Genomic DNA, 15,252 nt, shown 5'->3' with positions numbered 1-15,252 from the left:
ACAATCAAGTCACAGCATGAAGCAAATGATTTGAACCATCCAGAGTGTTTACACAGGGGCCTGATGCAGACTGGGAGTTGCTGACTTTTCTCCATTATGATATTAGTTTCCTCCTCTAGACTGAACTGAAATTATTCTATGACCTGAGCATCTCATTTGTAGATAAGTACAAAAGTAGTCCTCTTAAATGTGTTAAAAAAAAAAAGTATCAGAGAATTTTATCTATTTTTCATATCCTTTTCCACTTGCATATTTATTTTGAAATCACATATATGTGAGTGCACACATCTAAAATAATAATTGTCTCTTTCTTCTCTCTCAAAGGGCATAATTTTCACATTTTCAACTTTCTGGAAATGTGTATAAATGGACACTGAAACACAGTGGGTCATTTATTATTTTGAAACTTTACTCTAGTTATTCTTTATGTATTGAATAGACATGAATTTTGACACTAATTAAAACAGACACATGGCTTAGTGATTTGCCAGCTTGGCTATTTCTAAAATTGTTTGGAGATGGAGTTATGGCTTACTTGCCTCTTCGGTACTGTGTCCTTTTTGGGTTTTGCCAAGTCACCTGCCAGTAAGCATTTTGCGTACTCGGGTAAGTCCAGAAACAAATTTCTTCCATGAAAGCCTCTACACTGAGGATTTTTTTCTGAGAGAAAACTGAAAGCAAACCTGTTAATAAGACCAGAAAGTGTCTGCATGTTTAATTTTTTACTAAATACACAGTAAACTTGAGTTATATGGAGAGGCTGAAAAGAGGTTGGTACATGTCTGAGCTAACCAATTAATTCAGAGAATGCACTGTAACTGTGCCCATTATTACAGATATTATTAGGGTGGTCAATTCAATTCCATTTCTATTGACATTCCAAGTGATCTATATGATTTGGGGGACACCAAGATATACACCACTGATTGGCTGTGCCTTCACTTTTCTTTCCATAGACGTGAGATTAGCTATAAGTTAAACTTGTAAAGGGGCAAGTCGAATTTGTATCTTATCACAGTTGGCACAGTTCAGGGATGAAAATACATATGGCTTAAATATGAATATTAGTCCACAAGTGGTCTACATTGATCGGTCACTATGCTGAACCCCTAGTTTGAGGGAAAGGGTCAATGTGTAAACATTTATTTCTTACTGAGATGTCTGATAACAATCAAGTTTTTATTTCCATTCAATAAATTATTGGAAAAAGATATTTTGTTGAATACATTTTAAACTCTAGAATTTTAACCAGTGAATCATTAATTATTAAACTTTAAATAATGGAAAACCTATGATATTATGTCAGATAACTCCAATTGATTTGCCCAGACTGGGTATTGCATTTTTTTTATTCCATCTTGTACTAGAGAAGAACAGGAGTTATTTCCCTGAAACATGTACCTGATACAAATCACCTCCTGATTAGCAAGCGGTCCAATATCAAAATTGTTCTGTTTTTCAATCTTTGCTTCTTTAAAATTTGCATTTTTCCATCTTTATTTAAATCAACTTAATGTTCTTAAATGTAAGAAAAGAAGGAAAGAGAGGAAATAAACCTCCAAATAATACTTTCCTTTGGGGACTGGTTAAGGTGATTTGGAATGCTTGATTACAATGGCTAAGGAAAGAGACATTGTGTGAAAGTCTAATGAGATCTGAAAAGATCTGAAATTATCATTTCTTTGGGGAATTGTTCGTTTTCTCCTTTCAGATAAGGAAAACCACATAACATGGTTTCCTTTTTTTTCCCCCTTACCTGCGAGGAGTGAAATATATTCAGTTACAGCATCTATATTAATTTTTGAAGTTTGAATATATTTTTTTGTTTTTTTCTCGTCTCTCTTGTATATTCATTTTATGTATATTTTCCTACAACATTTTGTAAGCCTGATACATTCTTTTTTTCTGAGGGCTATAAGCTATAAATAGAGTTTAGTGAAAAATATGTTGGTTCCAATGAAACGGAAATTGTGGGGTTCATTTTTTCCCGATTATATGTTGGAAGAGCAAACTTTCTAAAATACATATCTGATCCCATTATCCTTTTAGAAACTTTACAGTTTGTCTTCAACATAAAAAAAAAAAAAAAACCTGTATTCTGTGGATTATAATATTCTTTTGGAATGGGCCATTACTTACCTTTATAATCATCTTCCATATTAGTTCACTTCCCACATCCCATATTCTAGCCTTTCTGAAGTACTTATATTTGTAAAACAAAATATGGCTTCCAAACCCCATGAATCTGTACACATTGATTCTTTTACTTCTCTTCCTTTTAATTATCTATGTTATCTTTTCAAATTTCTGCTAACACAGTTCTTAGTATCCCTTACCGCAAAATACTTTGGAAGATCTTCTCACCTTCTTTAACCTTGACCAACCCCACACAGATATGAATTGGTCACCTTCCTTCTTGAATCCCCCAGTATTATGTGCAGTTATGTTTCAAAACATTTAGGACACTATATTTTAATTAGGAGTCTATAATTCTAAAGTAAGAGCTCCCCCCATATAAAAAAAACCTGTTGGACAGCTTGGAAGGATTTAGTAGTTTTTGGGGAAAGAAACCAAATAAATCAAATAACCAGTGACTAAAAAATAACTTCCTGGTTTAGAACAGATTATTGATATGAATACTGGTCATTCGCAATTTGTGCTCCATTTCAACTGTAACCAACATTTTGATTCTCACGTATGGGGAAACTGCCCTCTTCAAGACCAAATACAATGCATATTTCCTGAAGCAATTTTTTCCCTCCAACTTGGTCATCCATAATTACTTTATCCAGATAGTAACAAGCCTAGGGTTTATAATTAATCTTTACTTTTTGTATATCCCTATCATGGTACAGATCTCAATTTACCAAATATTTGACACTTAATGTCTTCTTTATAGCTGAATATCAACTCTGTAAGTCATGCAGAATGGAAAATGTCTGGTGTTAAACATGAATTGTATAGGAGTTAAAAAACTATGGTTGGATGACAGAGTTCATTCACATATCCAAATCTAGGTATTTTAATAAAAGTAAAGACATGAATAATGTGAAATATGAATATAAAATGTAACATAATATCATAATACAAATTTTATGCATAGGGAAATTGACAGCCAGTGAAATCACACTTATACAGGGTTACCAAAATATGAGTCCATAATCTAATTAATTGTCTCATTCTGTGCACAATTTCCCTTCAATATAGCTTGTTTTATAAAATTGAGAAGTCACTTTGGCAGTGAAGAGGGTGAGGAGATGAAGGGGTAATAAAAAAAAACCAAACAATCATCTATTAATGAACTCAATGAGAAAGGAAGCCATAAATCTCATTAGACTTCACAATGGAATACTGGGTAGAGGGCACACTACTGGCTTTCATTTACAAAACTAAACCTGCATCTAAGTGACATTTTCCATTCTGCCCTTCTCCGTCAGTTAGCCACTGAAACTTAAACCTTGATCAAAGTGCCAACTCCCATGGGCTCCCCAAGTCTCTGCCTGTAGTTCACTGATGATTTGGTTAAAAGACAATGAGATTTATCTCTAACATTATTTTCTAGGTTACAAGCTTACATACATTTTAAGGGTCTACATGGCACAATAGTATTTATCTGTCAACAAATACCAACACCAGCTTTTAGGTTGATCTACTGAAACTTAAATCCACCCTTGACATTGTTGGAAGACCAAAGGGTGGGGTTGGCCAGCCAAGAAAAAGTAGACCTGACATACAAGTTTAGATTCAGGACATTGAAGTCATGGATGTTACTTTCAATCAGTTTCATTAAGCATTGTTTTGCTTTGTTTTATTTTGTTATGTTTGTTTTATTTTCTCCTCTATGAAGAGTTGTAAAATAAAACCTGGTCAGACATTTGCTTACAGACTATGACAAAAATAGATTCCTAAGGGAATAATTAAATAATGTCTGCTTAAATATGTTTCCTTGCATGGAAGGATATCATTAATGAAAATAAATGCCTGCCCTTATTTTTAAATCTACATGAAAATATATTTAGATTTCAGGAGGAAAATACTTTTGTTCGGATTATATTCTGTTTATATAAAAGGGGATAAATAAGAAAGGTTTGTGAACTGGTCAGAATAATGGCCCCTCAAGTCCACATCCTAATCTCTGTAACGCATGAATATGTTAACTTATTTGGCAAAAGGGATGGACACATAAGATTAAATTAAGGGCCACGAGATGAGAAGCTTATTTTGCATTATGTAGGTGGGCCCAATATAATCACAATGGTATTTAAAATTAGAAGAGCAAGGCAGATAAGTCAGAACAAGATGTGTCTATAAAAGAAAGGCACAAAGAGATTCAGTTTTTCTGATTGTAACGATGGAAGGAGGGGGAACCCCCCCAAGATTGTGGGTGGCCTCTGGAAACTGAACAGATGAAGGAAATGAATTCTCTTCTAGAGCTATTAAAAGCAAACACCGCCCTAGGGACATACTAATCTTAGCCCAGTGAGACCCATGTCTGACTTCTGGCTACAGTCTGTAAAGTAATAAATTTGTATTATTTATGTTGCTAAATTTGTGGTAATTTATTATAACAGTGACAAAAAACTAATACAGTTAACTAGGGTTTTTCTCAAAGGGGCAGATCAAATATAAGCATTAATCTCTGATGCTTCCTGAAACACGGAAACAGAAGGATTTTAGGATCGCCTATGTGGCTCAGTCGGTTGAGCCTCAACTCTTGATTCTAGCTCAGGTCATGATCCCAGGAGTCATGGCATCGAGCCCTGCACCAGGGTCTGTGCTGAGCAGGGAGGCTGCTTAAGACTTTCTCTTTCACTCTCTGTCTCTCTCCCTCTGCTCCTCTCCTCTGCTGGTGCTCTGTCTCTTTCTAAAAACTAAATAAAAATAAATAAAAAAGAAGGATTTCAGAGGGATTTTAAAAGCATAGCAGTGCAAAGATGTCAGGAAAAGGCACACTTTCCTCCATTAAAATCAACTTTTTAAAAATGTTCATTTATTCTTGAGAGAGAGAGAGAGAGAGAGAGAGCCAGGCGCGTAAGCAGGGGAGGGGCAGAGAGAAGGGGGAGAGAAACTCCCCAGCAGGTTCCAGGCTGTCGGTGTAGAACTCCAGGCAAGGCTGGATCCACGAACTGTGAGATCATGACCCAGGCAGAAATCAATAGTTGGACAATGGATGGAACCACCCAGGGACCCCTTGACTTCAGGTAAATATTAAACCGTATCACTGAACAGTGAAGACCATGGTTGGACTTACTCCATACATTTGCACAGAGCCTCAGTTAGACTTACTCTATATATTTGCATGGAGCCTCAGTCATCTTTGTAATTGGCCCACTAGAAAACAGACCAAAAAACACATATATTAGAAAATACTACAACAGGAATGGAGAAAGAAGAAACATTTAAAATACACTATCATTAATAATTTGAAAGACCTAAGATCCTTTATCCAGGATACAAAGAAAAAAAAAACTAAAAAAAATGTAGAGAACCAAAAAATTTTTAAAATCTTGAAAATTAAAATTATTATATAATAATTTAAAATCTTGGAAGATAAGTGAAATCAAATAAATGGACACAAATGAAAGTCATAGATGATAAGAAAATGTACAAGAGAGTAGAGAAAAAATGCAAAGAGATAACAAAGGAGGGAATATGAGACTATCAAAAAATCATCCCAAGAATTCTAGCATCCAAATAAGGAAAATGCTAGAAAGACAGAGGAAAATGGAGAGGAATAAAGATAGAAGTTAAGAAAATGTCCGTAAAATATGAATTTCCAGATCGAAAGGGCACTGCAAAATGGACTAAAATGGGCTCATGCTTAGGCAGATAATCTTGGAATTTTAGAATACTGTGGAAGACGAGAATGTTCTAAAACCTTTAATCCTTTGTCTCATGCAAGGGATTGAAAGTCAGAATGGCATGAGACATCTTAATAGCAACATTGTGAACTAGGAAAAAAAAAGCAAACATCACTGAAATTCAGAAGGAAAGTAATCTCTACATTAGGCCAAACTATCACTATTAATTATGAGGAAAATATTAATTTATTGCAAGATATCAAGATATCAAAAAGTTTACTGCCACATTTTCTTTCTCAGAAACTCCTAGAAAATGTGTTACATTAAAAAAAAAAGAGTCAACCAAGAAAGATGAAAGCATGTGTTCCATGAAACAGGGAATGTGGCAAACAGAATCCTGCTGGATGCTGATAAAGGAGATCCAAAAACAAAAGCTATACAGGAGACTTAAAGAAATTTACCTAATTGAGCAGGTCAGAATGCTTCAGGAGAGATTTCCTTAAGAAGGTAAAATTGTTCAAATAGCAATGTGTTTGAGGAATTAATGGGAAAGTATTTGTAACTGGAAAAGACTCTGTGGCTGAATTATATATATATGTGTATACACACACACACACACACAGACACGCACAAAGAAAAAAACAAGACAATTATTAAACCTATGGGGGAATATGGTATGAAGGGTGAGAAAAATTATCCAAACACATGGGCTCAATTGTGATAGCACTAACGAAAACACTAATTAATCTAATTAAAAATATGGTACTACAATATTGGAAATTTAGCAGAGGGTGGATGTGGTGGGTAGCAGGAGTTGAAATAGAACTAGATCTTTGTCTACTAGAGTATAAAAAGCAAATTGATTAATACTCCCCAATGGAAAATCAGGAAGAAGCATTAGAAGAATGGTTAGAGATTTGCATGTAAGTAACAACAGTATCACCCAGAGAGCAGGGACTACTCTTGTTTGTAGATTTCATTTAACTAAAAACTGGCTAAAGAGCCTTTCTGATAATCCGTTTCTTCAAGTATAAAATGAAGATAATCTTTACCATGTAGAATTATTGTAAAGACTCACATAATGTGTGCAAGTCACTGTGCAAGTGATGGACACGGGGAGCTGGGAAAAGACAAGCAGGGGCTAGAGGTGCCGTTTTTAGTCAGCAATTGGGAGCTAATTGGCCTTCCCGTATTTGCCCTTTGTAGCATCCATTGATCAGACACAGCCCAAATATTCTGAAACAGCCATGATTTCAAGGCAACTTCTCAGGTAAAAAAGGCAGAATTTAGAGAAAAAAAATTCTACTTACTGAATGATGAGGAGTATATTCTTTGAACCTCACTACGCCAGAAGCTTCAGGAACGTGGTTTTTTAACTTAATTCTATGAGGTGCCAGGGAATTGGACACATTACATATCACAGAACTTGTCTGATTCAAAATTAGGAGCATGTTTTTTTACAGAAACATTTTCAGAAAAAGTAGCTCAACACTTTTTAAAAAGGGGGATTTGATATTTAAACAAAATTAGGAAAACGATGTATTTGATTGCTTTACTTACTACGGCTTTGGAAGCACTGGCTCAGCGAAGGACAGGAGGGTCATGAAGATTCCTTACAAGAAATGCACGTCTGAAACAGTCTGCATTATTTTGTGCAAGTTCCATATTACTGAAGCATCTCACAAATAAAGAGCAAAAATAAAAGTAACCCTCAAGGAATGAGTTGTGATGGATTGAATCATTGTCTTTTAAGAGGTAAGAGGCTTATGATAAACAACCCAAGTCAAGGAATATGAGTAATTCACTGTTGGAAAGTGGAAAAAATGATGAACACACTGTAAAAATTAAACCCAATCATGTTTTGAAAGTTTAATATAATTTTTATAAAACTGAACTTGCAGCATTGAATACATGAATTTATATTTTTGTAACCTAAATGACCTTGCACATTTAAGTAATTATTAATTGCATGCCAGAAAATGCAATTAGTTGGATTCTAACTTGAAGATGATGTACAATGTAATTTAAGCACAAATTCTGAAGTAGAGCCCACAGATGTGCTGTGCAGTCAAGCTGAACTCTCTGCATACTATGGAATTGTAGGAATTTTTCATAAATCGGACAGAGGATAGGCCACCTTCCCCATAATCTCACTCTTCCTCCAACAGAAATAATCCATTTTTGCCCCCATCCTGTCTAGACAAATGGGCTTTTTAGTACTGAGACAACTAAATACATTTCTTAGTATTTAAAGCCATATACGGATGAATTTAAAAGCACATAAGAATTTTTCAAAAATAACTAATGATAAAATATCCTTATTTTTAATTTGTATATATTTACAAAACTGTATTCACATATTGCTGAGAAGGATGAATATTTCAAATGAGGATAAGCATTATCAAAATAATTATATTTCTTTTATTCACATCATTTTGATAAATAGAATGAAATATTTTACCATGACAGGAGCTATACCATGAAAATCCCACAAAAGGGACTAATTTCCAGTTGTTAAGTAGAGTTATTCAGTTCAATGAATACATTACATTTTGTTTTCCAATAGTCACTACATTGGTGGGCTGACAATTATCCTGGCTTCAGTTGACTTTTATTCTCTTTGATTTGAGCTCTTATAACTTCCTGAAATGGAAATACCAGAGATTTATTTTTTATTCAGTCAATAAAATGCAGAACTTTTCACTGCTGAGAAAACATGTCATATACAGATTGAACAAATGTTACATGAAATCACTTGGATAATAAGTTCTCCAGGATGAAATAGAAGAAACGGAGATGATCTTTTTTGGAATGATCAGCATAAAAAAAAAATCAGCAAAAGGAGAAGAAAAAGCAATTTTTTATTTTTATCCAAATATATCAGACTTCGTAATTTAGTTAGTTTCAACAAAAATGGAGAGTCACCATATAATGTATCATCCAAATCAGGACACTCGAAGAGTGAAAGGGAGTGCTATTATTACTTACACAGATACAACAGGTATAAACTGGAACTCTCCCTGGTAAACTGGGACCTCGGATCAACTTCGCAATAGGGGCTAAACTGCAATTACATGCAGAAATCATACCTTTCCCATACATATGTGGAAAAGATAAAGAAATAGCATCACTAAGAAAAATTAATTCTGGCAACCATGGTTTTTTTCTCATCAATTGGATTTCTGTTGAAATATATCACTCCCTCCCTAAGCCGCTCACCTCTTCTAAGATAATCAATTCTTATGACACCCATTTTCCATCTTGTTATTCTGTTTTCCTTACCTTACACTGTTGTTTTGAGTATCTGAAATCATCTTATCTGTGCTCCCTCTGTCTCCACAGCCGCCCTCCCCCCACTCTCCTACCAATAGTCAGTGTTTAAATGGGCAGCAACCTCCCCTTAGAGCCAAATGTCCAGGAGTTAAAATGGCCTAGGACATAAAAGACATGCAAAAATTTTCTTGAATGAATGTGTGAAATACATTCAGAGAGTTCATTTTTTGGTCCATGTTTTCCTTGGTACCAAAGACAAATTAGAATGACTCTCCAAATTAAATTATGGCTCTATTTAGTTTTAAGTGTTTGGACTAAATGATCTATGGAGTTTCTTCCACTGATAATGAATATCTCATGCCCCCTAGACCCCCTTCTCTCTCTGCTAGTTCATTTCCTATACCTAGAGAATGGGATCAAGGGGTAGAACAACTAGCTCTATGCACAGTGGATGAATGCTCAAAGTTGATCATTTTGCCAGTAATAGTTCCCTGGGATTTGTTTGCACCTACAGAATTTGGTTGATACAGAGGTAGCCAGAAGGTATTATTGTAGTTAATGATAAAATTGTTGATGTAATAATTTTCCAGTGAGAAAATCATCACAGGATTGCTAAAAAAAAACCAGGAAATAATGGGAGCCCAAACCAGGCATTAAGGATTTAGATATTAATAAGGAGAAATAGCTAAATTCTGGACAGACTTACACTGCAATGCCCCCACCCCCCACCAAAAAAAAAAAAAAAAAAAAAAAAAAAAAACTATAGGAAAATCTATGACATTTTGATAAGGAGCACTTATAAATTTTCATAAAAATCTCTGCATTCCAAATCTTTATTTTGTAGGTGTTCTTCTGAGCAATAGTTTTTATTTCCACTGATGAGTAATAAATATCAGACCTTGGGGTTAGAAAAATAGTACTGTTAAAATTACTTTGGTAGGCCAGGCATCCAAGACACCAATAAAATCATTGTTTACCAAACAAACAAATAAACAAAAAAGCCCATATGGGTAAAATATCTTCAATTCATCTAATTAAAAATTCTCTCAGGTATATACATAACATTCTCCCTGAACCCAGTGACAGGCATGGGGTGGGATAGGTTCCCCAGGTGAGGAAAAAAGGTCTGTCCTGATACAATAAATGCCACAAACAAGAGAACAGCATTAAAAAAGAGACTCATTTAGACATACATATTTTAAGCATAGATATTTATCATCTGTTTCATTGTATTGTCGTATCTCTTCAAGAATAAATTATTGGTTTTTAAAATGACAGAACTTCCAGAAAAGGAGTGAAAATGTTACCAATTGCCTCAGTTTGAAACAGGGACCATTAATTATGTAATTTCAAGCAGATTCTGATATATTCAGTATAAGTTGGCTACTAATGATTACAATGATTCAGCATTTGTTCAGAGCTCATATTTGTGTTAGATCATATACAAAACAGATTTCCAGACTTGAAGTAGTCCAGAAAAGGACCAATTCTCAAATTAAGCAATTTTCCCCTAGTGCTAGCAACTTTTAAAAATCCTAAGAAATTTTTAGCATATTGATGGTATGCTCTAAAATTTATAAGTTAAATATAATGGTTATATTTATGCAGGGCCATAAATAGCATAGACTTGTGTGACTCCCTCATATAAAGTACAATTGATAACCTCCCAGGACCTTAAACAGCAGAAAACATTAAATCAGATTTTAAAATGACAAATAATTTAAGGCTAAAATATTTGGTATTAATAATTAATGCCAGAAGCCTTCCTAGCCTAATAAAGTAAACATGCACAAGAACTACAACTTTGAACAAAACATCACAATTTTATCAGATATATATGTACGTATGTATGTGTGTGTGTGTGTGTGTGTGTGTGTGTGTGTGTATAGGTATATATATACACACACACACACACACACGTGTATATATATAGATATATATACACACACACATATATATAGTTTTATCGCCCTGAAAGCTATCCACTCATGTTTGGTTTAATACATATGTTAGAAATGTCGTGAAGAGTACCACCTCTTTAAATATATATATATATATTTTTCCAGAATATACAATATAAATATACCATATATAAATCATGCCATAAAACTAAATGCAAAATTTGCACATTATTGCATGCTTGATGTGATAATACATGCCCGTTAATAAGAACTTTCTTATGGTGTCCTCCCTTTACACAACTTTTGCTTTCTGCACAGTGGCAATACTTGGGAAGAAAGGGTTCTCAAATATGCATATATGACTGGGGAAAATGTACCTTTCAGATTCCTTCGAGGATTACCTCATCAGCCAAATATTGGACTATTACTAAATCAAACAATAAATAATGCCTACGGGGGTGTTTTGTTATGTGAATCTATCAGAGTTCATTTTTCTTAATTTGGCTGGGAGATTCCCTTCCATCCTGGCTGCTCCTCCCGCCATTTTTTGAAGCTTTGGTGGCAAATCAGCCACTGACTGGCTCATGGGATCAGACAACATCTTGGTGGTTTTAGATACCAGTTTTTCTTCTGAGTTGCCAGGGACTGAACTTATTCGTTGAAGTTTCATGGGCAAATCTCCCAAGCTGTAGGCTTTTTCTGAAGTTGTAGAACTCATCCTCAAGAGTTTTTTGGGAAAGTCTTCTCTTCCAGTAATTTTCTGCAGCTTAGACGGAAGCTTTGTAGTCATGTCGTCGAGTCCATCTAAGCATTCCACAGAATTGTGTCTTTCTTTGCTGTTAGTAATGGCTGGTGCTATCAAAGGGGACGACATAAGCAGCATTTCCTCCTGTTCTTTCACGCTATAAGGTGGCGTGGGGACTTCAAATGTTGCGTGAAACTGGGAGTAATCAACTTTAAAGAACCCTTCTTCTAAGGAAATCACGGGAAAAAAACGATGGCCCCAAAGAACTTCATCTTCAGTGTAAGATGTTCGAGCTTGACAAGTCATCCCTATGGGGCACAAAGAAAACCTGTGATAAGTTCTGCACAGTGCGTGGACATGCAACGCCAGTTTGACCGAAGGAATTCATTTTGCTTTCCTGTTTACGTTTGAACTCTTATCTAAATAAACCGACTAATGGAACACGTGAGAAGTTTCAATACATTAATAGCTTTGATACATACGCTTTCTTCCAATGAAAACCACAGGGCACTTTTACTGTACATGTTTGAGAGGCAACATATCAAGGCACAATTCATTGCTTTTTATCCATGAACCAAAAGTAATAATGGCATCAATATGTGAACATACGTATTGATAGAAGGGGAGAAACCACAAAATCATTTCTATCGCTCAAGAAGCCATGTGATATATGAAACAAACCCAACTTTGCATCCAAACTTTACCACTGTGTAAACTTATTAAGATACTTCACAGAGTATCACTTCCCTCTTCTGTAAAGGACGAAATCCCTGCATCACAGTACTGTTGTGAGCACGGTAAATAAAGCAACATGTACAAAAATGTAAAAGGTGTCATATAATGTCTTAATAAATGAGAGCAAAGAGAACTATCCCAAGTATTTGCCAAGTTAATAAAAGTTGAAAATATTTTTATCTTGGGTAATAAAAAGTCATCATGGTGGTCCTATTCTTCTGGACCTTTCAGGCCAGCATAAACTTTTGCTCAGGTCTTAGAAATCCACATGCTAACATCAGTAATCTGTGTCAATGTGATGTTTCAAATTTTATCCCTGCTATAGGAATCTCTAAAACCAGATGCAGAATATCAGGTATAAAATGTTGCTACTTACATATTATGTTAACTTGGATGTCATTGACATCATGCCACTCTTATTTACTCAACTGTGTTGTCTTCGTAAATCAGATATTTAGAGCGGGTTACTATTAAATCAGTCAACCTCAGATATTCATTGGAAGTGTGAAGACTGAGAAGTCCATGAATACATTTAAAACATGTTATCAAACTTCAGTCTTATTTCAGTCAGAAGACAGAACTTTTTGTAACTTGCAAAATTCACTACCTTCTTTCACCTTTACTATCAGACTTCTATTTGAGGCTAGTAAAGTGTAAAATTTAAAAAATGCATTTCTGTAATAATTAAGAATAATTTAAACAAATAATGACAGCCTTTCTGCTTACATTTTTCTTCTCTCTCTGTCACTTTATAAATAATTTCTATTGGGGTTAAGCCTGGAGTAATTTGGATAAAGGGATATTCTGTCTTTTCTCTTGATTAGCGATCATACATACAATACTGAGAAAAAGGATAAGTACATAATTGAAAAGCCATATTGAAGATAATTTCTTCCTGGAATCTTTACAAAATCTTGCCTTATAACTATGGTCAGCTATGCATGACCAAAGAAGCAGCTGTTACACTTATATACCATCCTTTTCCAGATGCTTCTTAAAGAAACAAATGCAGAAAATAAATACCTATCATATCTCAGGCACTGTGTTAGGTGCACTCTGTTTATTATTTCTAATCTTTAAGATCATCCTAATAAGAAATATTCTTGGGGCACTGGGGTGGCTCAGTTGGTTAAGCATCTGACTTCGGCTCAGGTCATGATCTCATGGTTCATGAGTTCAAGCCCTGCATCAGGCTCACTGCTGTCAGCACAAAGCCCGCTCTAGATCCTCTGTCCCCGCCCCGCCCCCCCCCCCACAACCTCTGCTCCTCTCCTGCTCAGGCCATGCTCTCTCTCTCTCTCTCCCCAAATAAACATTTTTTTAAAAAAGAAAATATTCTTATGTCCATTTTAAAGATAAGAAATATAGCACTCAGAAATAGATCTTGACCTTCCTTGGGCACAGATCTAGGAAGCTATAGAGAAAGCACAGTATTATTCTAATTTCTGGGGGGGTTGATATTGTTCTTTTTACTCTGCCATCGTGTCACTAATATTTTAGTTAGGAAACCGACTCTAAACAATCTATCAAACTGTCATGGTGAAAATCAAACTGGCCAAATACCAGTCTTCATAATCAACATTTTATCAGGAATAGCCCTCAGAAACATTTATACATGGAGATAACAAAATCAGTTTAAAGAGTAATTTGTAAGTACTATAGACATACACACAGTAGCATTCTGTATCTTCAATTTCTAGCCTGTATTTCATGAAAAAAACTTACAGATGATCATTCAGAAAAGATTAAAAAATGTATTTCCTGATATATTTACTTGACTTTATTTTGAATAGTTTAAAGATCATGAAAAATTATAATATACAACAACTATCCATGTTCCTATCCATTAAGATATGAAAAATAAAATAAATAAGTACCCTGTATTTGTTTTAAAAAAGTACCTTTAAGTTTCTCTCCCAAAGCAGTCACTCTCATAATTTATGTATCTTTCCAGCCCAGGATATTAATATAAATTTAAGAAAAAAAATCAGAGGGCTCTTGGTGGCTCAGTCAGTTGAGCATCTGACTCTTGGTTTTGGCTCAGATCATGATCCCAGGGTCATGGGATTGACTCCCATGTCAGGATCCATGCTGAGTGTGGAGCTTAAGATTCTCTCTCACCCTCTGCCCCTTTTCCCTGCTCATGTGCTCTCTCTCTCTCAAAAGAAAATAAAAGAAAAAAATCATAAATATATATTTACTGTTAAGTGACAGTACTTCCTTCACAGCCCCATTTTAACTTTTAAAAATTATGCCACTGAAAATTGATGGTGGGTAGAATTATCTGAAGTAAGGGCATATAGTAAATATAACTCAGTGTAACATAGGTTTGTAGGTTTGTCCTCTGGTCATTACAAATGGATGTATATATTAAGAGTTGAAGTAAATTCAGACATAAACTTTGTTCAGTTACTTGTAACAACAAAAGAGTAAACACTGAAACAAAATCCAGTTACTATCACCATCTTAGTTCATTCCATTTTAGTGACATTTTTTACATTAGGAAAGGAAAGGAAATGAAACAAAAAAATCAACATTCTGTCCCATTATTTATCTTTATAATATACCACATTGCTGATCTGCAATGCTTACTTATCCTGAGCTGTTTCCTGGGTAGTTATCAGCAGTCAATGAAAAAACGTAAAAAAAAAAAAAAAAAAAAAAAAAAAAATTAAATGGTGGGGAAACATGGAAGAAATAAAATCTTATGGAATTTTCACTTTGGGGAAACAGGATATTGAATACTAATAAGGTGCTGAAGGTACAGTGACATCTACAATGTAAACAGGTATTTCAA

The 15,252-nt window shown here is 34.7% G+C and overlaps 1 protein-coding gene across 2 annotated transcripts in view; it reads right to left on the bottom strand.

The window, feature by feature from the left end:
- Window positions 1–11,050: 11,050 nt before the first annotated feature.
- The window catches only part of KCNJ3 (potassium inwardly rectifying channel subfamily J member 3), a 150,872-nt gene continuing 146,670 nt past the window's right edge, over window positions 11,051–15,252 (bottom strand). The window contains exon 3 of one of the 2 annotated variants that reach the window (XM_042948814.1): window positions 11,051–12,028. In XM_042948814.1, coding sequence (XP_042804748.1) covers window positions 11,442–12,028 — 587 coding nt within the window. In that variant the 3' untranslated portion in view covers window positions 11,051–11,441. The remainder of the gene's footprint in view (window positions 12,029–15,252) is intronic. The other variant, XM_042948815.1, reaches the window with a different exon arrangement.

The sequence above is a fragment of the Panthera leo genome, chromosome C1 (genome assembly GCF_018350215.1).
Source record: "Panthera leo isolate Ple1 chromosome C1, P.leo_Ple1_pat1.1, whole genome shotgun sequence".
In the NCBI taxonomy this organism is placed as follows: Eukaryota; Metazoa; Chordata; class Mammalia; order Carnivora; family Felidae; genus Panthera; species Panthera leo.
This window is presented reverse-complemented; position numbering and strand designations above follow the sequence as displayed.